Genomic DNA, 25,059 nt, shown 5'->3' with positions numbered 1-25,059 from the left:
CCAAAGACTCTCTTAAAATGCCTAACCTTTTTTTTTTTTTTAATAGCAGAGAAGCAGAAATACTTTTACAGCATCTTATATAACAGCCACTTGACACTGGAGAACAGTTTCTCTGCAAGGAATGGGTTATTTACAGGGCAGCCACCACAGTTCTGAAACAACTCCCACCTTTGACTCCAATTTGCTTTAAAGAGGCTACAATCCTGTACAACAGCTTGTCTTTAATTAAATAATAGAACCGAATTCTTCTAAAATTCATAATTTCTTCCCTGAAACTTTGCCATCTTCACTGAGCACAGAATCAGATTCTCCAGGAAAAATAAACATTGAGGCACCCTTTGTGCAGCCGTTCTTAAGGAATGAGAGCTCTGTATCATGTAGTTCTTTTGTCAACTGCTTAGTTTAGTCCAAATGCCTTCCTTCATGTTTCTAAAAAAGACTTAAGACCTTGCAACAGATACCTGTCAAGTTGTATAGGAAAAGATTTTTAAGTTTAAATGATAAAACAATGTAAGTGAATCTTTTACATCTCCAGACCCTTTATAGCTTCTTTGACAGGACTGTACCACATAGACACAGCCATCAGCAAGGACAACCTCTGGAAATTTTAGCCATGTTCAAAACTGCATCAGGTTTCCAGGAGTTTTGATGTTAGATTAGGAAAAAACAAATATATTAAGTGTCTCTCAAATGACTACTTCCCATCATCCTTTGGGTATATACATATGGAAGCAAATCTAATGCCAAACAGCAAAAGTAGATGGATAACAGGCACATCAAAAGGATTAAATATTCTTCAAAACAACCTGGAAAGCAAGTGTAGTGGGGCACTGTGAGGATATCTTGAAGAAAATTAGGTCAAGTTCAACACTTATCAAGAAAAAAAAAACAAACCATACAAAGATAAAATAAGGGGATAGGGAAGCCAAACAGCTGCAGGCACAGCATTAGAGTTTGTTTTCTTTAAACTGATCTCCACAAATCTATTCTGCTATTACTTTTATGTAAGCAGTCCAACCTCTGTAGTTTCTGTCAGAAATGAGTAGGATCCAAATGAGGGAAATCAGGCTTGGGCAGGATCTTCCTTAATAACAAAGAGTTTCTGAATTACTGATCTTTACTATTTCCACTCTAAAGCAGTTCACAGAACATCTAATTTGGAATAGTTCTGCTTTAATGGTCCCAAACTTCAGTTCATTGTCTTGGCATTCAAACCCTTGGCGCATATGATTTAAAGCAGAAATCTCTGGTAAATGAAACTTAAATAGATAGAGACAGTTAAAAGACTTTTTATTTCCATGAGCCATTATATCAAAATGCAAACACATGTACATGTAGCAGCCTTGACCAATTTTACTGTGTCAGCAGAACTTAACACAGCTACAGTAGGTGTCTTGCAGCAACCACATCTCACCCCACTCACAAGAGCAAGAGCAATTTGGTAATGAGATCATCCATCGTCTCAGATGCACTAAAATTAAAGTGAAGGAAACCTGGACCAGATTGGAGATGAACTACAAGCCAAAATCAATATATTTTCCAATCCCACTAAATGGTTGGGAATATGACTCATTTACAGGAAACCAAATAGATAGGACACAGAAATATTGTAACTGGCCTCTTCCTAAGGGAAACTGTAGCTGTGGTAATTCATAGGTTAACAAGCAAAGGAGTCCTTAGTATTCAGCTGAACAAATAAAATGTTTTTTTCACTATTGGTTTGCCAAAAGGTCACTTACTAACGAGAGCTCACATGGTCCCAAGCTCCATCAAGGAAATACTAATTAAAGACAGCTGTTCTCTCACAGTATTAGATACCTCAGTCCTATAACTACTTCCTTTGGGTAGTTTTTGGGTTGTAAAGTACTTAAGGCCCGGCAGATACTTGATAATAAGGTAGGTAATATCAAGTACCTGCAGAAAGTGCTGCACTGTCACTGTATGGCTCCAGGAGCAGCCACAGACCTGACCCACTGTACTTCATCCCGGGCATGTGGGCAACCTGCATCTTTGGCATTTCTACTACAGGTATAACCTCCTGTTTTCTGTCAAAAAATGTCTCTACTTGATCATAAATCTATCACACAAAACTCCAAGCTTAGCTAAGCTCTGTGTAAGAAACTTTGGGAACCTATGGAAAAAAAAGGATACAATTCATCATCATATTACGGTGGTGATTATAAATATCACAGTCTCTCTTTTTTTCCAGAAGAAAGCCAAAGCACTCTACAGAGCTCTAGAACTTCATGAGGAGTTCATCTTCAATAATCACAAATGCAAAATGACTACATTTAAAAATAAAAAATTAGGGGTAGTTTTATGCTACTTTTAGGTTTTAGGTAGGGTTGCAAAATATTCACATCAAAATAGACTTTAAAGAAAGTGTATGCACTAGTCTAGGTGCTCCAGCTTCTAGCTTGAGTGTTGTCTGAGAATGAAGGATTTTTGTCCAGTGATGATGAAACAATTCAGGTAAAGTATCACTTGGCTATTCCCTCTTCAAAAGTGAATATTTATGATCATACGTACTAAGGATTCAGCATACATATATACCTATGTATGAATATATATATGTATATATATGTAGTAAACAAATAAGCAAATCTTTTCAATGAACACCTTGTAGTATTTGGACACCTCTTCCAACCCCCCAGCCACTCGTACAGGTAAAATAGAAACCTCAATATTCCAGGTGTCTGAAAAGATGTTCTTGGTTCTCCTAATGAAACCAAGACCATTCCTTTGAAATCCAGACATACACTGCAGCGTGAAGCCACCTATGGGTTAGGACCAGGAAGTGCAGTGTCACCCTGTGCAGCAAAGGAAAACAAAGAACCATGAGGCATCCAAATTAAATATTAGGGAAAACCAATGGAGGCGGAACATGACTGCCTACACTAGGATGAAAACTGAAAGAAAGGCAATGTAACAATACTGAGATATCTAAACAAGTCCTTGGATCTAGAGACCACAGCCAGAATTTTTTGAATCACCGGAAGATGTTAAAGATTCCTGCAGGTCAACAGATGCATAGCAATAAATGAAAAGGTGAAACTACTATAATTTCATACTTAGACTTCACAGCTCAGTTTCCTTTGCTTTGGGCTAATTCTCCACCTCAGCTTAAGTCTGGGTCCCAAATCAAATAATTATATTCTCAGAACACTTCGAGTTCAATACATTTTCTCCAGTTGAGAAGTTATTGAGTCATTTCTGCGCAGACTCCCAATATCTACTCATGAAGCCAAAGGGCCACTCTGTAGTCTGTCAGCAAGCCAAGTATTGTTAAGCAAAGAGGGATTAAGATTGTCCTCCTAAAGGTATGCTGCCTGACAAAAGCTGGTTTAGCAGTTGCACGTATGTAATGGCTGAAAATCCACTTGAACACCTTATGAGTGGTTAAAAGCTCTCACCTGCTTAACTTCAGCCTGTAGGTGCCGGAGCTGTAGGCACTGCTCTAACCTCTTGTGAGTTTGGTCAGCATTAAGCTCCAGCTCATGCTGTTTCTCATGAAGGAATTCCAGCAGTTCTTGAACCTGTGTTGCAAGATCAATGTCTTTTTCACAGATCAGCTCAATACCTGTAACATGCAGAGAGAGAGATATCATTGAAATTTCAATTTTGCATAAATGTGAACTTCAAAATTTTTTGCCACCTAACACATTGATTTGCAACTATCTGAGTAATTATTTCTCATTAAATTTTCTCACATGTAATATTTGGCTTTCCCAGTTTCCTACTCTGCCTCACTACATTTTCCCACAAAGTAGTGTTTCTCTGGCGATCATTGCTCATCTTGCACATCAGCATCTGGCCAGTAGGACATGATTTAGACAGTCTTTCTCAGAAACTTACGTGAACATCAAATTTATAAAAAAGACAGAAAAAAAACTCCCTTTCTTACAGTAATTCATTAACTTACACTTTACAAATGTATGTTGAAAAAACCTTAGAACAGAAAAGAGATGAAGACGAAAATACAAAAGTGAAATACAGGAAGTATCATATACAGTAGTCATCAGATCTACAGTAGTGTTACAAGTACAGAGATCTCCACAGTCCAAACTTTTTCTCCATCTGGACACAGAGGATCATTAAAAATGAATTAGTTTAAACCATCCTGTAGTTCAGAATTATTCCACAGACTGTCTTTCATCCAATCATCACATATCAGAGAGAAAAGGTGGACAGGTACCACATTCCCTGTCCCTTGCATCCTGCATGAGATTGATAAACCCCTGGTCTGATTTCATAGCTGGCCCTGACTTGATCAGGAGATTGAAAGAGGGACCTTTTGAGGTCCTTCCTACCTCCTGAATTTTCTTATGACACTGCGAGGCTTGTGTATAATCGTTACAAGAAATACAACACAGAGTTTCAAACCTTCCTTCTTGATTACACCCAGGCAATAACATCGCTGGGTATGTTACCAGTGCAATTGGGGAAGTCTGGCCTGGAGGAAATATGATGTCATCCCATGTTACCGTAATCCCTGTGACTATAAACTAATAAAGACCCAACTCTTCCTTCACTGAGGTCTATTGGAATTTTGCCATCGGCCTCAATGCAGGAAGGATCAGGAACCTAATATAAAAATAATCTAATTGCAGTAATGCTGAGAAAACACTGCACTTTTCTCCAAAGCCATTTGATTTCATGGAATAATATAACATTTAAAAAGAAATGTGTTAATTAGAAGCTGTTGAAAAAAAAACTTGGACACTTTAAAAAACCCATTTAGAAAGTTGTCTTGGCCTCCTCCTTTATCCTCCTCAGAGACTCATGACTTTCCTTCTCTCTCACAACCATATCTACAGAGGACAGTGCGCAAAATAAACATGACCTTATTACTAACCCTATCCGCTTTTTCTGGTTTCTGGTTTTATCAGAAAAAGCACATGGGAATGCAAATGATTGGCTTATTCCCTTTCCCAGCCAAAACAAAACAGTTCCTTCATTACCAAATAAAGTGGAATGGCCCCTGGCTTCCCATTTAAAACTGGAAATTTAATATATGTTTCTATTCTTGGGAGTGAAGTTCCTTTCAATTGCCAGACACCAGGCATTGTTGCTACAATTAGCCTGCATATGGTTCTGTATCCTCGGGACATGATGGCTTTTTGTATGCTTGACTTCACTACACCTATTGGATATTAAATGCACGGTTTTCCTTCGTGCACACTCAGCTGGTCTGGTTCTGATTGTGCTAACTCATCAGCAGCAACCAGTGAACTGCCTGGGATGCTATCCAAGGGCAGCCTGCGCTCCCCATGATGAATGATCTGCCCTTTCCTGCTTGTCATATGTCATGCAGATTTATTCTACAGTGCCAGCACATGCGGTGAGAACGCTTATTCTTCTCAAGAATTGGTTTGCAAGATAGAAAGCTTTGTTTCCTGAATAATTTCATACATATTATCTTTACATTGTGCTTTGACAGCTCGAAAAGCACAGGTGACTTCCTGATAAACCGAATGTGGTTGCCATTTTCTTCTGATATCTCAAACAGTGCAGCAGATGTCAAGGGAATGATATTGAATTGAAAATATTTTTTAAAAAATACTACAGAAAAGATTACTGAGCCACACTAACTGGCATCCTACAAAACATGCATTAGTGACACCTGAACTGTTCGCAATGTGAGATACAATTCAGTGTGAGGAAAGCTTTTTGACCTGTAAAAAACTGTTTTGAAACAGCTTTGAACCTGCTTTAGGCTGAAATAGTAGAAGCCTGCGATAGTAGTTTATGTTCTCTTCTTTGCAATATAAACTATAGTTATAACTAACTATAAAGGACACCACAAACAAAATGAAATAGGTTTCCACTTCCCTTTTAAGCAATGCAACGCTGGGAGAAAAGGTGAACAATGTTAACTTGATGACCAGGAACCAAAACAGCTTTGAATTTTCCACATATCAGGTTGGGACTGAATAAATGTCCCTAACTTCAGCTTTACAGTGTTTCAGGCTTGACTTAGACAAATTGCTTCTAATATATAAAAAGGGAGCTCTGTAAACCATGAGAGATTCCCACCTGTAGGGCTCATTATGACAATGATGCTGACAATGCAAATGGACTTTAATAATCAAATAAATTTGTGCAATCAATTAACCAGCTATTAGAGTGTAACTCCTTTTAATTTCTAGAATGAGAATTACTAAGTTGCATATGCTAAAAAAATTACATGACTGTGTCATCACCGCAGCTTGGACCAAAGTGCTACATCACTACTAAAATATTATCCTAAACTTTCCATGGGAAATGGATTTCTCAGAAATGTCCAAGCTGTCACTTTTGAAAATGCCAGGACCCTTCAACATATCAAGTTAGGCACCCAAAAAAATCAATATCCATTTTTGAGAATATTTACTCACATATTTAGCTTTGCTATCAGCAGCAGAGAGCTACAATCAAACTGGAAAAATAGCAGATAGGTTCGCTGAAATAAAAAGAGCTGGCTCATTCAAAAGTCCAGTCTAGTTAAGAATACTGTTATAATATTCTCTAAATGCAAATAAGTTTAGTTAAAGACACAGATTTTAGTGAGATATGAAGACAATTTGCAAGTACTGCAAAATTTCAGAAAACACAACCTGACTTCCAGATCTTAGATATTCCCTAATAAAAACAAACATTTCTTTGAAAAATAATTATTCTGCTGGTGAAAACAGGCTAATCCAAAGCAGGCTCACTCACATGCACTGGAATAGTGGATGGAATCACAGGAATATAACCCTGTGCTGTATGGAACTTTGGAAATACTGGACTTGTGCCGATGTCTGATGTGCACAGATGCCCTCAATATCCACACAGAGTCTGATATGGTACATCACAGAATCTTTGGATTTATTGCAACAATATGAGCATGTTTACAGGGATTTCCAAACACTCCACAGCCCTGTAAGAATCACTGCTCCAAGCCTGGAAGCATTGGACAAGCAAAAATTGTGGGCAAATGTCTAAAACCTTCATTTTCTACCTCCACAAGACTTCCGAGCAAAAAAGGCATCATGCATGGAAACACCTGGATGTGATTTTATCTGACAGACTTGCTGGCTTAAAGACCTCCAAGCCAAATGAGAGAGTGATCAAAATTGAATCAGTTTCCTGTGTGACATGTTAAAAAGAATAAAGCTCAAAGAGATTTATAGGGAAAGGAAGAAACTTGGTCAATTAAGGGTGACTGGTTAGGTAGAATGGCTTTGAAAAATCACATTTTTTCTGGCTTTATCTTCTATGGCTACAGCTGAGTTTTGATGGTAGCAGCGGTGACAATGTACAATAGGAAGCAGCAAGAGCAGCTGATTTCCCAGGACTCCTGCAAGTTTGCAGCTCTGGCAGTTAAGAACAATCATCCCTTACCTTATACCTTATACACTGAATGACTGTGATAAAGGATTCAGGAAGAGGGAGTAAAATCAAACCACTTTTTTATGAAGTATAACTGTCCTTTATTGAAGTAAGAAACAGTAGGCTCCCACATGCCATCTCTCTCCCTTATTTTGCCATTCTCCCAGCATTTAGCATTCCATGCACGGCAGACATGACCATTATCTTTGATTAACTACAGTTACTCTATATCCCTATGGGGCTTCAGCTTCCTTGCCTTTGGGAGCAGTGGATTTTTATTGGGTAGGCTTCATAGAAAGTGATCTTAGATAATCTTACAAAAACATTTTACAAGTCACTTCATTTAGTTTCTAATCTTTTGTTGACAATCCAAAAGAATTTGTTTCTAACTCCTTGAAAGACACAGAATTTACTTATTTTCTATTTTCTAAAAAATCTGTCACTGAAACTCCTGGCTTTGTTGTGGATCATATTCTTTACCTCCCATGGACTCTTACTCGTATGACTCTTGCACGATTAAAAACAAACAACCAAAAAAGCACAAGCATCTGAACCAATCTATTAGAACAAGTTTTCTGTCCCAGAAAGCAAGGAAGCTGAAGCACGGGGCCAGGCATCGTGTGGGCAGATCTCAGAGAAGCTCACACACACGGTTCACACAAAGCACCGGATTGTCTCGTTCACAGCATACTCTTGTAGCAGTTCTTAAGCCTGTGCTGAGTTCAGCTTGCCAAATCAGGCTGAGTACTGCCAGATTTTTTTAAAGGTAGGTGTCTAGAGGTAAAATGTTTGCCAAAGAATAAAACCATAAAATCCTTCTTATTTCAAAAGTGCAGATTGAGAGGGAAAGAACTGCTCTTGCTTTTCACTCTTTCCAGACATTTAAGAAGGTTAAAGCACTTCACGAGTAACATTCACTTCTGGGCTTTACTCAGTGATTAATCTGAATTATGATATTCCTTTTCCAAATGCAAAATGCAAGGATACAAAAATCCTGATTCATACAATGTATTAGAAAATAGGATCCTACTGCTGAAAAGCAGAGTAAAAGTATCAGACAGACTCCCTATCAAAATGTATCAAGTCTTTCATTTAAGAGCACATACCAAAGGGGTTTTTTTTAACATCCAAGTTGCTACCTTTAACTTTCAAGTGCACTCTGAAAAGGAAAATTCTAGTATGGTTTATCATATTCCCTTTTTATACAAAATAATTCCAAGTAGAACTGGCTGGAAACAAGAGTTCCATTTCATGACTGGTTTCAAGGCTCTCATATTTGGATTCTTTCCCAGAGGACTCTTGCAAAACTAGTTTCTTTCTCCCCTCACTCCTTTCTCTCTTTCTCTTGGGCATGTCTGCACCCTGAAATGTGGCACAGGGAACAGGTACTCAGATCTGTGAAGAAGGAAGTCAGCACACCTGGTTAGTCAGTAAAGTCTAGTTGCAGGAAGGTTAACAAGGTTAGGAGTCTAGAACAACTAGACTTCATCCAGACCTGAGGTCTGACTGCCCAGCTCAAGGATCTGGAACTCATGACTCTGCAGTGCTCGTTTCTGAGATGGTGCAATGACAAAGATCTACCATGGCAAGTTGTCTCACTCTCCCCTCTCCATCCACTTTGGAGTCAATCACAAACTCCATCCTGCAGTTGTGAAAATTTCTGAATGAAACTTGAAATTTAGCTTCATTTCCTCAATGAGTTTCAGTCTCAAAGAAGCAGCAGTTAACACATAATCCTGAATCCAATAATTACCAAAACTTTTGAAACAATTCTTGTGTGGAGAAACAGGTATTGCTCATAGTTATGTTAAAAGCTGATGTATTTAATATGTATTGGGCTATTTTTGTTTGAAACATATTTTGTGGGGGTTGGGTTTTTTTCTTGTTTTTGCTTTGGGTTTGTTTTTTGGGTTTTTTTTCCCCCCAATGTAAAACAGAGATCAAATTGTCCTGCTCACCTGAAGCCTGGACCTCCATGATGTACTGGTGTAAATCTTGCCCTTGCTGGATGACTTCAAAGGTCATGTTGTTCATGGCCAACTTGCGCTCAGTGTGACGCTGCAGTCGCTGCTCAGCCAGAGTGAGGTCTTCGGTATTGAAATCATTCATTTGCCTCAGCAGATCTTCATTCCAGGCATCTAACTCTGCTGTAACCTTCATGGGCAGAAGACAGACACCTTATTCGCTCAAGATCAATGAAATGTCTTAAACTGTGTTTGGATCAGAAAGTATTTCACATTTTGACTCTGATCCAGAAACATTCAAACCACAGCCTCAGTACACTCCAGATCCTCCCCACTTAATGGTCACACTTCACATTTTTCTTAAGCCAGGATCCATAACAAGATTATCAGCCCAACAAGAATTTGGACGCCTCCTTTTTCACTTATACTTTTCAAAGGGCACGGGAAGAGAAGACCCACTATATTTGGATGGTAGAGAGAATGTTTCTGAATAAATTAAAATTTACATGAAAAAATAATGCTTGCAGAATTGCAAAACAACCTGTAACTACATAATCCCAAAATGGGCTGAATGTTTTTATAAACACTTTGCAACATGCTATTTGTTACATATCACACATGTAACGCACAACACAGAAACATCACACTCAAGGGCTAGGAGAACCACCAATAAATTCATGAATGGTACCTGGCTGTAACCAAAGACCTATATAAGCTGCCAATAACTCATGGGAACATGTAAAATCTTCTGTTGCTTTCTCTGCTTCCTAATTGTGACACAAAGTCTGATAATTTTAGCAGTCCATTTATTGTACTTTCTGTGTTTTACCTCTTAGTCCACAAGCTGCCAACTGGTATCAAAGTCCTTCTCCTTTTTTGCCTCTACAATTAAAGCAAGATCCAGCAACCAGCCAAACATCAGTCTCACCTCAACCTAGATTCTGCTACTGAAGGCTAAAAAGAGGGAATATGCTAGTGACTATGAATGAGAGATGAAGGAAAAAGGGAAATGGGAATTACATCAAGCACATAGGTACTGTGCAGAATACAATTTTTAAAAGCATTTAAAATTATTAAATAAATGCCTCAATTCTGATTAATAGATTAATTCCTCATAGGTAGATTCAGAAGAGCTAAAACTAGGTACCTACATTCCCACTTCTGCATTATGATGCAGTGAAAAGTTCTGTTTCTCACTTAAAATGATCTTCAGTGCCTGTGTGCAGTGAGACGCTTAACTTCCTAAGTAGCCGAGACTCAAAAATTTCCACTCAGTTTTCCTTTCCAGAAAACATATATTATATCCAACACAGGCTTAGGAAGACAAAACAAATAGACCAGTTCTCAGCCTTTCTCACATTAGAAAGGACAGTAGTACAGTTTTGTATTAGGAGTAAAAAAAACAGTTTTCATGCTCTTTTTTTTGAGAGAAGCAGAAAAGCAGACTCAATCAAGAACCTGGGACCTCAGCTGCAGGGTGAAAGGCAGAGCATGAGTATCCTGAGGGGCTTCTATTTTTCTTGAGCTTGTTCCTTTGCCCATTCCACTCAATTACCTTTAAATAATAGCTATCTCTACACTGTCTTTGGCCCCATTCCTGATTCCAGCAGCCTCTGATTCATTCACATATCACAGCTGGAGTCCCTGGACAGCACAGACTTACTGGCAGATTTAACAGTTATGAAGAAATGTTCAAAGTAGACGCTGGAGAAGAGTTTTACTAGATACATTTGCACTTAGAGACAAATGCTCAGCTAACAGAACTGAGGTGATCTTGACCTCGTTTCAAACTACAAACTGCAGAATGAACTTAGAGTGAGAGCAGGTTCCTACAGTCATGACAGTAACATTTAAAGTTCAATGCAAAGCCCTTTCTGTTCTTTCTAATGGAAAAGCATGTGACACAAGTGAATCAGAACTTTATTCGTTATGAGCTATTAAAAATACTGTCTGTTCGAATTCATTGCATGGATTGTCAGGCTGCTAACACATAATTATTTGAAATTTTGCAAGGATTCACAAAGTACTTCCCAATTTCCTCTGACATTCTTATATATGTGCACTCAAGACATCTAAAACAATTTATAAGTGACAATAACAGAAAAGATTAAAACAATCAAATAATGTGTTACATGAGTTTGCTCTGAGAGCCATGACTTTATGATTGAGAGTTTCTGAAAAAAACAAAATCTCTCCATCCCATTTACTTCTATGGACACCAAATCCAGGACAGAAAAATGTAAATCTTTTGTAGGGTTGAACTGTCAGGGGAGTTAATGACGGACGGAATCAACAGAAGTTTGACAAGTATGCTGAGATCCAGCACTTCCTGGGTAAACCTCTCCGCTGTGGCGCTGTTTTTCTTAGTAACTTATCCACTTGGCTGTGGAAAGGACACTGATCAGCATTGCTCTTATCATTAAATCTACAAGCATTTCCATTTGAGCATGGGGAGATGGCTGTTCCTGACTGCACTGGTTTTTCTGCCTCAGGCCTGTAGCAGAGAAGTACCTACAAACATTCAGGAGAAGGTTTGCTCCCAGGCAACCAGTGCTGCTCATCCTCGTGATGGCAAGCAGCTCCCACCAGGCTCTGCACACAGAAGGAGATGCATCTGAACATCTACCTGTCCCTTGTGGATAATGGAGCAAAGAGGGGTTTTGCTCCATTATCCACACTTCCCAGATCAAATAAGTGGTTCCAAATAAAGAGGAAAGGACAGTACTGGCAGTGATGACACAAGCTGATAAATTATGCGAGATGGAAGGCCAGCCCATGGTGCTCCATGTTACATTGTCAGGACTGGGAACAGAGGCTAAGCCTGCACCTGAGCGGCTCTGGACAGTTAGACAGGTCCAGCAGGGTTTGTTGCCCCAGTGCCAGCTCTACCAGGGCCAAGAGCACAGCCACCAGCGGAGGTTAGAAGGAAGGAAGGAGGGAAGTAGCCTTTGAGTGGGGGCTGATGAAGGAGTGCCAATCATCCCATGTGCTGGGTTAGGGGAAGAGAAGAAGGGATCAGGCACAGCAAGAGGTGGAACATCACTGAATTTCTCAGGCTAAGTGTGTACAGGAAGGCTGGGTACATTGCTCTGAGTAACAGACTAACAGATGGCTAGAAGGGAATCTAAAGCACACTCAGGCAAGAAGCAGTACCAGAGCTGTGATAACAACACAAGTTTCCTGAATCCCAATCTGGTGCCCTATCCCACAGATCACGCTGCTTTGCATATCTCATTAAGACATTTCCTTTTCTGTCTGTACAGCCAATGCCTCAAAATTCCAGCATTTTCTGTACTTCAAACTGGACCATTTGGAAATATTCCCAGAGTGTGAATTTACTGGTTTGACTTGGGTATAGGGAAAATGATTTATTTTTCTTTAGGAAGAAGCTGTAATTAGGCAGCTCTGTTAACCACAGATGTATATTTTTCAAGTTTAAAAAATGGATGCTTTCACAGACTGGTCAGGCCTTGATACCTATGATAAAATTTGGACTGCATCAAACAAAAGTGTCCTGAGCTGTGGTAAGACTGCACTGAGCCTGTGTCAGAATTATTTCATAAATGAAGCTCACTTGGCCATGAACTTGTTTTATTCCCTTTTGACACAGAAGAATGGCTGATCAGAGTTTACTCTGATTATCTGCTAGATTTTTGGTGGCAGGAACTGACAGCACTTATGTTTACTCACTTCCCAGAGTTTGTGATCCTAAATAGACCTCAGCAACCTCACACGCCGTGAGAGAAGCCCTGCTGTAATAGAAGTCCTGAGCTCTGCTCTGTTCTGGCTTGAGAAAGAAATTGTACCAAAGCAGAAGGGTCGTGTGTATAGCAACAGGAGCAGTGCACAGGTCTACACTAGCACAAGCAGCAGACTTATCCTTCTGTTCCCACACTGTTCCAAGGAAAGCTGCACACATGTCAGTCACACTTCATCTGATTCCTTGGAAGAAGCCATGCTCCTTCTTTGTCGGTCATATAAGCTTGGGGCCAAGAAACAGGCCTTCCTTACTAAAGCAAAGTCAAATGACCCGAGAATACAAATGAAAGGGAAAGACTTGACAAAGCAGTTGATTACAATGAGCCTAGGAAGCACATTTCTTCCTTCTTCACCTGAAACAGATGCTTCTGCTGCAATGATAATGGGAGGAGCAATTTTGGTAGTGAACCCAATCTAGTGTTAAGTGAGATATCTGAGATATCCTTATCAGGGAAATGGAGGAAGCAGGTGAGCAAATATGGGGTTTGTGTTAGCTCCATGTTACTATCACAGACCTATAATGGATATACAGACTATGTCAGCCAGGTCTGCTTTTCATGCAGACACAGCGACCACAGTCTAGACCACATTCTCTTTAGGCAGGAATCCTCCTAAAGCAGCAACTTAATATATCCTAATTCCCACTGCTGCAATACTGCTGCATTTGCTGCTTCCCATATTTATCACGTTGCAACCCCAGCAGGAAATGTGACCAAATGGAGAGAGACAGGTTCACCTCAACCCTGGAGCAGAGTGAGAGGTATAGAGAAGAGGTACACAGGTGAAAACCACTAACAACAGGAGTAATCCAGGCATCTCATGCCTACATTGCAGCTTTGTTGTGAATTAAGCCAAAGAGCCTGCCAGAGCTGCTGCAGCTGCTGTGCAAGCAATTGTATGTCTCAAATAATTTCTATCTAAATCCTTAGGTATATTTTTTTTATGCTGCTGCTGAGATTTTCTAGAAAATGGTGCTGCTGAGCCTTGAATGCTGCTTGCTTGGCCTTAATTCAGTGTTTGGCACCCAAAGTCATCTTGTTTAATGCCAACCAGAAAATTTTGTTTGCCAATTGAAGGAGGTAGAGAGGGGAAATGAGGAATCCAGTGATAGGAAATAAATGCTATATGGCAAATGAATCACATAGGAACTGATATTCCAAAGTATGGGCTGAGGAAGGGCATATGAGGAGGAGGGGAAGAAAGTTCTATCCTGGGAGCAGAAGCTATCAACACAGAGAGTGGGCTTGCAAGAGGGATCTGAAAAGGAGTAAAGATGCCTGAGAAGAACAAGCAAATGTAGGAGGTAGATTGCAAGAAAAATGATGGTGCAAGTAGGAAGAGAAGCAAAGACAAGAAGAGTGGGTAAAACATGGAGATAAGACAGGACAGGAAGAACAGTCACACAGGCACAGTGCAGATCTGTATAGATAAGGGAATTTCTACCTCATTTCAAGAGGAAAAAAATTGGCAGCCATACAGCCAGAATTAACAGAGAATGAGGATGGATGACATGAGATGTAAGATAAAATCCAGGAAGGAATCAAAAAAAAAGGTAATTCTAACTCCTGGATGCAGAGGGAGTGTCTGTGAGCGCAGAAAGAAAGGAGTTATAGTGGAGTAGGGAAGACCAGATCTCTTAGGCACATACCAGAGACTGGGCACCAGGAATGCCAAGGGCAACAACACTTGGCTCTGCCTTGGTGTTCAGAGCAGGCTGAAGGAGCAGAGGTCTGGATGTGACAGTATAACTGGATCTAGGAGCAGACTAGTACCAAAGGTACATGGTAGTGGAGCTGTAGGTAGGAAAGGGTAAATGAAACTGTCACTTCTGGAGATCACATAAGCAGAAAGTTTGCCGTTCCTCCTTCTCAGGCCTTGGTTTTGGCTGATGCTGTGCAGTATGACAACGCTGTCACCTTCTTTTTTGACAACAGACAGAGATGCCACACTGGCTTAGTGGGGACCTGAGCCACTGAAGTGTAAAAGGACTGTCACAGTGATGATTCTGCTCTGGTGCTTTTGACTCCTGAATCCCAAAAATATCAAGAGAAACAATGGAATTCCGCTCCAAAGGACAGGGTGCCCAGAACAGCTTAGAGCATTCCTTTCCTTAAAATGAAGTGACCTGCAATTTGAAAACTAGAAATAGATAGAAAAGAGAAACAAAAGCTCACTATGCATGAGACATTATAGGAGTCCAGCTTATGAACAGGACAGGCTGAAATTCTTCTCAGCATTCTCTTTCTTTCAAATCTATCTTGAACCCTCTCTAACACTTACTTTTAACAAAGAAGCTCACACCTGAGTGTCAGCTCTAAGTCAGTGAGGAGGCTATAAAACATCTTGTACCTTATGTAGGCAGCTAATTCACTTGAAAGAGTCTGCTAGTGTTATAAACCTGTAATGGGAAACTCAAGTGAGTTGTAAATAACAGTGAAATAAACTACCGTGAAAACTGGCTCTTGTTTCCTCCTAAACTCATGCTCAGGGATGGCTGTGAACAGCCAGAAGAGCCAGCAAGAGAAATCAAAGCTGAAAAATTCAATTAGCAGATGAAATAAAGCCAAAGAGATTGAATAGTGGAAAATTAGATATCCAGCAGGTGAAGATTTTAGTGATCATGGGGCTTTTTAAAATATAATCAACAGCATACAAGATCAAATTTATATTGTATAGTGGGAATCCCCTTAATCCCTTCCAGCACTATGTCTTGGTGTAGGAACCACGTCACTCTAAGACAGTACAGAGGCTCTGTCTAGCATTGAACAGATCCCTACATGTTGTAGGAAAAATCAACACACACAAAAGATGGAGCTGAGTACTTCTTGGAAAGGGAGAGGGAAGTTTCTTTGGAGGTAACCAACAACTGTTGCTAGACAGGCATTGGCTGAGATCATTCCTGTTTTCAGTCACAGCATTTTATAGAGGCCTACAGGTGAATTTGATCATCTCTCTACAAAAGATAAGGAAAAAATGTGCAGAAAGACTCTGGATGACAGTAATTTTTTCAGGGGTTGCAACTCACTGCATTTTACCATTTGGCTCTTATGCATTTACTCAGCATTTTACTGTACATTAGCACTCATTCAAGTAATCGTTAATAAGCCTTAAAATTACTATTTCTGAAGCAAGGGACAAAGTATACTTGACAGACCTTCCTAAGGATATAACTCTGGAGCAAGGCTGTGCTTTGTATGTATAACATTCTCAGTGGACTGCTGCTGATGTCTGCCAGCTATTGCCCCTTGAGCCTAACACCCCATTTCCTCACAGCGGATCAGCTACCACATTCACATTGCATGAAATCCCTGAGTTACCTGGCTGGCTGCATGAACTCAGCTGAAGTCTGTATCATAGAGAAAGACCAATCATAAAATCCCGATGATCCCATCTTGCCTTGAAACATGCAGTGACTTGGTTAAGGAATAAAACATAGCAGGCATCAGAGTTAGACATGTTTCCGAAATAAAGAATGAGTTGTCATTTCATGGTGTTAAAACCTAAGGCAAAATAGCCTCCCATAGGGACAGCCAGGCTCTCTCATGTTTCTGTTGTGTCTGATTCCAGGTGTTGCCATAGTTTAGGTTTCATAATTTACCCCAAGAACCCAGGGTGTAAATATCAGTCAATATAATGAGATTAAGGCAAGAAAGAGCAGGCAGCACATGCTTTGTGCCTGTGGATTTGTATCCAAACTCATATCTGCCAAACCTGCCATGACTCAAGTACAACACAAAAGCTGCCTGTGAGGTTTAGAAGACCTTTAAAAGTCCTAAATGAACACAGCTGGTCTGCCCTGTCACAAAAATAGGCAGGTGGCTTCTCTTAAGATAAAATACTTTTTCTGAAGACAAAATGCAACAATAGCTGGCAGATTTCATTGAAGGACAAGAAAAGGTCCAATAATGCCTCTATAGATGGAAGTAAGTGTTGCTTGTGCAGTAAACATTAATCCTGAAGTTTGTCTGGGCTCCAAACCTCTGTCAAGAAGAGAAGATTATAGAAAAGCTCACAAACCAGGAGGGCTACAAAGCAGATGGGTACAGTGCGAGTTTAGGAAGGAGTGCCAAAGGAAAGGGTTATGTGATCTATGGCACAAATTTTGATAGCTGGGGAGAACAGTCAGAGAAGGAAAGTTTCCAAAGAACAAATGACAGTCAGACACTTTCTAAATAAAACAAAAGGCAAATCACTCATCTGCCATTTGTGAGCTTTTAAAAATCCTAATATTTTCAGTTTGCATTGTTAATTAGAAAGGAGAGAGAAAGAGAGAGAGAGGGAGAGAGACAGTAGCAGGGAAAATTAACAGATTAATCAAAACTGTTCAGTACCAGAACTGGATGGAATGAGACAACACAGGAGGTAACTATTTTCTGAGGCTGAGCTCTAGTGCACAGCCTCCTCTAAAGCTGTGGGGAGCAGATGGGCTCCCACTGCCGCATCCTTCTGGCTTCCACCACAAATATGCGAGTCTCCCTCTGACCAGAGTTGCCAGAGAAGGGTCCTTGTCTTAAGGGATTCCCTGGAACTCAAGAACGTGAGAACCCAGGGTGAGAACACAGATCTGAGGGGGGAAAATTGGAAACTCAGTGCCTGATAAAACAAAGTCTGAAAGGAACAGGAGGGCCCACTTTTTGCAGACAGTTTGTGTGAGTGCAGGGAAGATTAACACGGCTGCAGCAGGTAGAGGGCTTTCATTAAGGATGTGTTCAATATGGCACTGCTCTTTGGACAGATGGAAGGGGGCTTATCCAGACTAGAAGAGGAGAAATTCATTTGACAATCAATCATACTGGTACACATTATTTCACAATTCTTAATCTATGCAGGATCTAGGCTATTATGGAAAATTAAAACCTAAATACATTTCCACTCATAGCTCAAGCTACTTGTCTTTAGTAGAAAAAACACTTAATTTCCTGATTTAAAATTCCTTGTCTTTTTCCCCTCAACAGCTTGGAATAGTCAACCATCAGCAATACTACATGCTTTTTAATTATAGTGATGAAAAAATCTTTTTGTTTCTCCACAGTGGAACGAGATAATTCTGTTAATTCTTATAACAGTTTCCTACTGACTTGGAATCTTTTTTAAAAAGCTGAGGCAACTGACTGCAATCTACTTTCTAAGGATCATTACTGTGTCAGTTTGAGTCAATTCAGCTGTTGCTTGAAAAGCATAGCATACATGTCTCATTTAATATTTTATTTCAAAATGCCTTGGTTTTTATTACCCATCAAACTGCCTTTATTGTTTAAGCACTAAATGAACTTACAAAATTTAAGATGCTGACCTGGATATATTTTTCACTGTGTTTTCAATTATAAATTGTCATAATTATTCTAAAATAAAAATACTTCGTTCAGAAAGAGGGAGCTTTCTAAATAAAATCATCTGCCCATAGACTCTCTATGAAACATGTTCTCAGATTTCCCCATAATATTAATCTTGCAGAGGGAATTCAGATGTTCATATGATAAAAAATAGCAAATCTGCAGTGACAACCAAGTGGTGATTTTCTTTAAAATCCTTTCTAGCTAATCTGATTTTAGAAGACTCTGAAGCACATTTCCAATTTTAAATATTTTAATGTATTACAGCCACTCCATTCTATGAATATGTAGAAGTAAGATTCATGCAGAAACAAAATCAGAGGTATCCACACAGTCTTCCCATTCTGGCATCACATATGGAGGGGACTAGTGTAAGTCACATGATCTCCTGATGCTTCAGCTGCCCCATCAGTAAAGTCATGTGGGGTGGTAACTGTCTGTGAGATCTTTGGTTGAAAGACTATTTACAAAGAAACAGAATTTGAGAACGGCGATTTATTTTAATTTTGTTTTTTTTAAGGTCTTTACTTCAATGAGCATAATTCCAGGTTCAGACCTAGAATTTGTAGTGAAACAGGCTGAGATCTTAACAAATAACTCATGTGGGTTCACCATATACTCTCTACAGACACATTTGGATGTTTCAGGAGCATATACTGCTTCTTTCTTTTTTTTTCTTTATTTTTGAAATCTTCTATTAAAATATAGGAGATACTACTCTTATGGCCAAGTATGTTATCTGACATGAAATACATACATACATTTATACTTATACACACATACAAAGGATACTGTCTCTCAGTATCAAGAAGGCTGCATATAACTGGCAAATGAAACTATTCTAATTTACATAATTAACAAGCACTGTAGGACAAACTTTATTACAATACCTAACTGTGCAGTCTCAACAGAAAAAGCTCCTCACTGATTTCTGTCTCTGGCATCCAGTTACAGAACAGGACACCTTTCAGGAAACAGGACACATCTGTTTCCAACCTTTCATTTCACTATAATTCATCATGCCATGTCTTAAACACAGAACACAACAAGGCACTCTAAGGCTCCCATTACTTACCAGTACCCACCTTGAGATTACCTACAGATTTACAAAAAATGCCTTCAGGAATATATCATCATAAAACACAAAGGTGCTCCATAAACTGAGCAAGCACCAGTGGGATACAGCAGGAAGAACACAACCCAGAAAGGACACAAACGCTGACACGAGACTTTCATAGATTTTGTGGGCACAAGTTAATTTACATGTTGTTCTTGCTCCCTCATGTCCTATCAGAATTACAGCAAGTAATTACTGAGATTGGCTGTAGTGTCTTTAAAGTTTCTCAGTCCAAGAATACCTCAATTATTAATGTTTTGATAAGTTTTCCATCCAGTGCTTTTGATTTCAAGACAGAACTGAAAGACCTTTTTTTACATAAGGACATGAAAATGTACTTTAACTTACCCCTCTAATTTTTTTTTCCTTTTTAAATAAATCCACTGTAATGCTTAAGAAGCCCACCTTTTAAATATCCCTTCCTTTTATGCATAATATGTTCTTTTCACTCTGTGGTTTAAAGACAAGCATGTATCTCTTTGTATCTGAAGAGATGAACCTCACTAAGAAGTGACACATAACTTTCAAATCCCTGACTGACTCGTGTCAATAGTGAGTTATAACACGGGCACCTTATGAAGCTTCTCTGCAAAGCAGGCAGATTCTCAGCAGTCAGTTAAATGCACACAAATCTATTTCAATGCATTCCAGCACTATATCCTAAAGCATATTTTTAGGCTCAACATGCTGAATTAAAACGCGGTTGTAACTCACTCTCTCCCTCACTGGACAGCTGAGCACAATCAAAGAGCTCCAGATGTATCCCAACAGAGCATGTTTACATGCACTCCCTCTCCCACAGCTCTACCTTTCTTGGGTCACGCAGCCAGCTCTTACCTCAATGGTGTACTGTTCAAAAATCCGGAGCTGAAGGAAAATGTCTAGTTTAATCTTCCTCTCATGGAAGAGCTCTTCCATCTGTACCTGGGCCTCGTCGAGCTGCTGAAGGACAGATTCGATGTGGCTGATGGAGCTGTTGTGTGGGGTCTTATTGTTGGAAACCGCAGAGTCCCTGTAGCAAGGCAGAAAGGATGGTTAAAGCTCAGCTTTAAGGCAGGCAAAAGAGCAAGAACTACACACTTGTGATTCTGTGTGCTGCTGAGAAGCACACCCAAGCAGAAAGGGCTGAGGGAAGGTGTATGCAAGACTCATCTACTCGCTGAAATCCTGTGGCTCCTGAGCTCAGCACAAAGTTTGAACAAGAGGATCATCCTTTCTTGTGTCGTGACACTGTGACCTTGCACACTTGGGAGGGGTGGGAGGAGAATGGTACATCAATCTCAATGCCTCTCTTGAGGAGACTGGCTGGCAATACCCTTTAATCCTAGAGAGTGACCTGCTCCAGCCTATACTCACATCAAACTCAGAGATGCTGGAACTTTACAAGCTAGTTTTCTGCGGGTTTTTTATTAGGTATGGACTAATTGAATCAGAATTATGAGCATTTTAGACCAAGGGGTATGGATACCTTGATTTCCTTTGGATTACGTAGTATAGCAATAGATGTAGAATACACTGCAAAAAATTCCACTGAAGGAAAACACCTTTCAAACACTCCAAGAGATACTGACTTGTCTTTTCATTGGGGTAAGTGAAATGAAACATGCCTGTAACAGGTCAGATACTGCTCCATTTACATTTTCCATATACAGGCAGCAGAAGGGAACAAACCCTTTAAACTGGTGGGCTAGGACCAAGAGGGAGTTTGTTGTACCTGAAAGAACAGGACAGTCCTGACAGTTCCTTTTCTATTTGTGCTCTCACATATGTTAATAAGCTCACCTACAGTCTGTTATGTCCTCAGTAAATTTTTTTCAATGACTATTTCATGGTTAAATAACCTTTGCAGACATAAAGAGCTGAAAGCTATCCTCAAATATTCCACAAAAGGTCCCTCAATTTTCAGAAGAACCAGAAAGGAAACTCTGAGGCCAAAATTTAATCTTGGCTTTAGTACTTTGGCTCAAACAAGATTTTAGATGCAATGGTCTTCTCCATCCAAACTGCTCAAAGGTGTGTGATAGCAGCTGCATTATTTGGCACATTTAATCCAAGACAACAGAAAACCCTATCAAATACACTGGTAGGATGATAGGATGAAGTGGGTAAGCAAGCAGATCTTACCATCTTTCCTATCGATCTCCAGTTCTGCCTTGGAGAAGATGGGGAGGACAATTACAAATCCAACAGCACATATCAGACTATCAGTGCACCAACAAACTCCCACATGTGCAGTGACCCAGCTGACAAGTGAGATGTCAGGTAATGCTGCCAAGTCACCACATTGTCCTGCAGGGACCAAATCAGACTGGGAGCCATTCTTCTGTCCAGCAAACCTGGGCAGCTGAGGAGGGGTTCTCATGGAGTCTCCCCACTATGGAAGACTGTTAGCATGCTTGCAATTTTTAGGTTTTTATTCCCCTTTTCTGGGTTGAATTTTCCCTCCATAAACATAAAGCAAGCCATTTATAGTTCTGTAGTTTTCTACAGAACTTGACTGAAATGCTCATGCTTTGCTCTTTGCAAATTATTGTCACGTAGGGTCAGATCAAAACAACATACAATCAACTTAATTTAACCCATTGAGCATAATTGAGAAAAAAACAAGTATAATCTTTTAAAAGTGCTTTAAGTTGAACAAGGCACTGACACAGAGTCATTTAACTATGTTTAAAACACACCTTTGAGATTCCAAGGCAACAAAACACACCCATTATTCTGTTTTCAGTGTGCCTTAGAGGAAAAGAGCAAGCATTTGCCTGAACATCTGAGGTCTAAGAGTAAAACTAAAAATACAGAATGCTATTAACTGCACAGTAGTTAGCTCTTCGGATGTGTTTTGCCTCTTTTTCCTCAACTACTTGATGTTTGATTCACTGAACTTCAGATGCTCCAGCATTATTCTGAAGTAAGTACTACCAATTTCCCTTGCTTATAAGGTAATATTACACTAATATTGCTCTCCAGGTGTTATGGTTTCTGCCTCACTGTCAGTCTGTTTTCAAGTTCTTGATGATCCCAGAATCTCTCTCTCTGCCTCTACATTAGAGCTGTACAGAGAAAGAAGGGATGAAAATAATTAGGTGAGATTTTGAAACTAAAACTTAATCTGAGGCTGCATCCAATCAAGTTCTGTTTCCTTCAGTCAGCACCTGTCTTCTATAAAAGGACATGAAAGATGTCTTCATTCAAATGCAGGATTATTACTATTCATATATTACCTAAATGGCTCAATGAATTATTCAAGACTGGTGTTGAATAATCTCTCATGGGATCTAGAGGCACACTTAGTTTTAGAAATTCTTTTTCATTAAATATTTCACTCTTCAAGCCACCCTTGCATTTCAGTGACTGATGCAATACAAAAGTTTAAGAGTATTAATGCCGTATTTTTTTAACAGTCCTGTCAGATAAGGTGTTGACAATCCCTGGCTAGTTTGGTTTGAGAAAGATCTCCCTTCAGAAAAAAAACATTACTGAGATTGGAATGCTTCTACCAAAATATTTCTTGCTCTTTCTGGTGAGAAATTCTGGGAGAGAATTGATATAAGATCCTTACTAATCTTTGAAAGGTTATAAAATTCAAGGAAATTATTGGGAAGAAAAGATATGAAAATAAACTTCGGGGAACATAAGATTGAACTCTGGACATTGCTGCTGAGTTTGTTCAAAATGAACACTGTGCTCCTATAACCACTTTCAGTGCTTTAACTGGGAGAAAGCTCAGTGACACATACCCATTATCAAAAGCTGAACTACTGTAAAAAAGGCAAAATACACAACTCTTCAGTGGCTTTTTTTTCAGCCTCTAACATTCCTGCTCTTTCACACCTCACTGAAGCAAGTTATTGTTTTGCCTTTCACAGATGAGCAGAAATATTGCCCCCAGCAGCGCCCCTAGAATGGCAGTTCAAAACATTTTCTTTGCCTTGGCTGCTGAGAACGATGATCACCTCAGTAAAACACTGATGGGGCAGAATGGAAAAAAAGTTTCCAATGTTAACCATGACAGGTACAGAGTTGGTAGCCAGGCCTGTTTTATTCCTGACAGGTAGGATCTCTGACCTCTGAACTCACAGTGGCCCTGAAGACCTTGTATGAAGAACAGTCCCAGGCATCATATTTAGCTCAGGCAGCCGAGCTTTTCTTCACCCCTCTGGAGGAGACACAGACTGCCATTACACAAATGATCTTCTCTAAATCAATATCTATTTTCTTAAAGATGAGGATAAGAAATGTAAAACTTTCCAAAGCTCTAGTAATTTTATTGCTTTTAACCTGTGTTATGACATGCTTGATAAGAGCGATGTATTTCATTCCCTTCATTGTTGTAGCATTTGCAATCTTCAGCTATTCTTCACGGCAGGTACAAGGTGATCCACACTGTGAAATGCAATCTTGTGTTAAGGAAAGATTGCAGCAATTTTAGTTTTTTTCCTTTTTTTCCTTTATCGGTGTCTTCTTTACTGTCACCAGCAGCCACAAAAGCTGTTGGAGTGGGCACACGCAGAGGCGGCTTCATGGTTTTTTCCACACAGTTCTGCTTCACTATTTGAAAGAGAGTCCAGGATCCCATTACAGGCTTTGCAGTTAGTCAGAGTGCTCAAAACCAACACTTCAATAAGATCATCTTGACAGTTCTGTACTGCAAACCTTTGTGTGTTTTGTCCTCCAGACAGCGTTCTCTCTGTGTCTGGTCTTGACTTTATCAGAAGCAGGGGATCACTTTGCACAAATATGCTCACCTTGTTCCACCTTGCTCATTGCCCAGAATACAAGCTAGACACCAAACCCAACATTTCTTTGTTAAACACAGCTGCCACAAAACCTGCCTTGGCATTTTGCAAATATTTGGCCATGACACCAATTCCAAACCAAAAGTCCCAAAGCTGAGGCCACTGTCTCTTTTCAAAGACTGAAACTAAGAACTGACTAAGTTTACATTAAGAAAAAAGCTTAAGTCCCACACACCATCCTGCAGTTCACCTCTTCTCATGCTCCACTGACTTCCAGCTCCAGGTATTACCCTGGCCATGCTCCAACTCTACATGCCAGTTTCCTACTGACTCAGGTGCAGGCAAAAATCCTTTAGGCCAATCCCACAACCAGAACCAGGACTGCTTGAACACAGACACTTTCTGCAACCCCACAAACCACTCCACACTCCACCTGATGAGCATATATAAGGTCCTTTTCAGGTACTTCATGTGTGTTCACACTGAAATGATGCTATGCCAACAGGTGGGAAGAATAACCAAAATTCAGAATCTCACTGCCATTTTTGTGATCTCATAGAATTGCCATAAACTTTGCAAACACTTACTGTGCATAAAGGGAAAATACCAGGCAAACTTTGACTTGTCTGCTATGGCTGGCCATACATTCTTAGCTAAAACTCCTTTCCTCTGGCAGTTCACTTTCCAAACCCAGCATTTTTCTTTTCTACTTTTCTCATCAGTAAAGGTGAAGATGGATGGAACCTAGCTATGTCTGCTTCTGATCCTTCCTCTCCAACTCTAAGCTCAGCAAGCAG

The 25,059-nt window shown here is 39.8% G+C and overlaps 1 protein-coding gene across 2 annotated transcripts in view; it reads right to left on the bottom strand.

The window, feature by feature from the left end:
- Positions 1-25,059, bottom strand: part of KALRN (kalirin RhoGEF kinase) — a 512,316-nt gene that overhangs the window by 171,553 nt on the left and 315,704 nt on the right. For both annotated transcript variants that reach the window (XM_027679018.1, XM_027679019.1), the window contains exons 14-16: positions 20,364-20,538; positions 9,312-9,507; positions 3,414-3,580 (exon numbers count right to left, since the gene is read on the bottom strand). In XM_027679018.1, coding sequence (XP_027534819.1) covers positions 3,414-3,580; positions 9,312-9,507; positions 20,364-20,538 — 538 coding nt within the window. The remainder of the gene's footprint in view (positions 1-3,413; positions 3,581-9,311; positions 9,508-20,363; positions 20,539-25,059) is intronic.

This window comes from Neopelma chrysocephalum, unplaced genomic scaffold, assembly GCF_003984885.1.
Source record: "Neopelma chrysocephalum unplaced genomic scaffold, ASM398488v2 Primary Assembly neopelma1_44, whole genome shotgun sequence".
In the NCBI taxonomy this organism is placed as follows: domain Eukaryota; kingdom Metazoa; phylum Chordata; class Aves; order Passeriformes; family Pipridae; genus Neopelma; species Neopelma chrysocephalum.
Note: the sequence above shows the minus strand (reverse complement) of the source record. Positions and strands in the feature narration are given on the sequence as shown.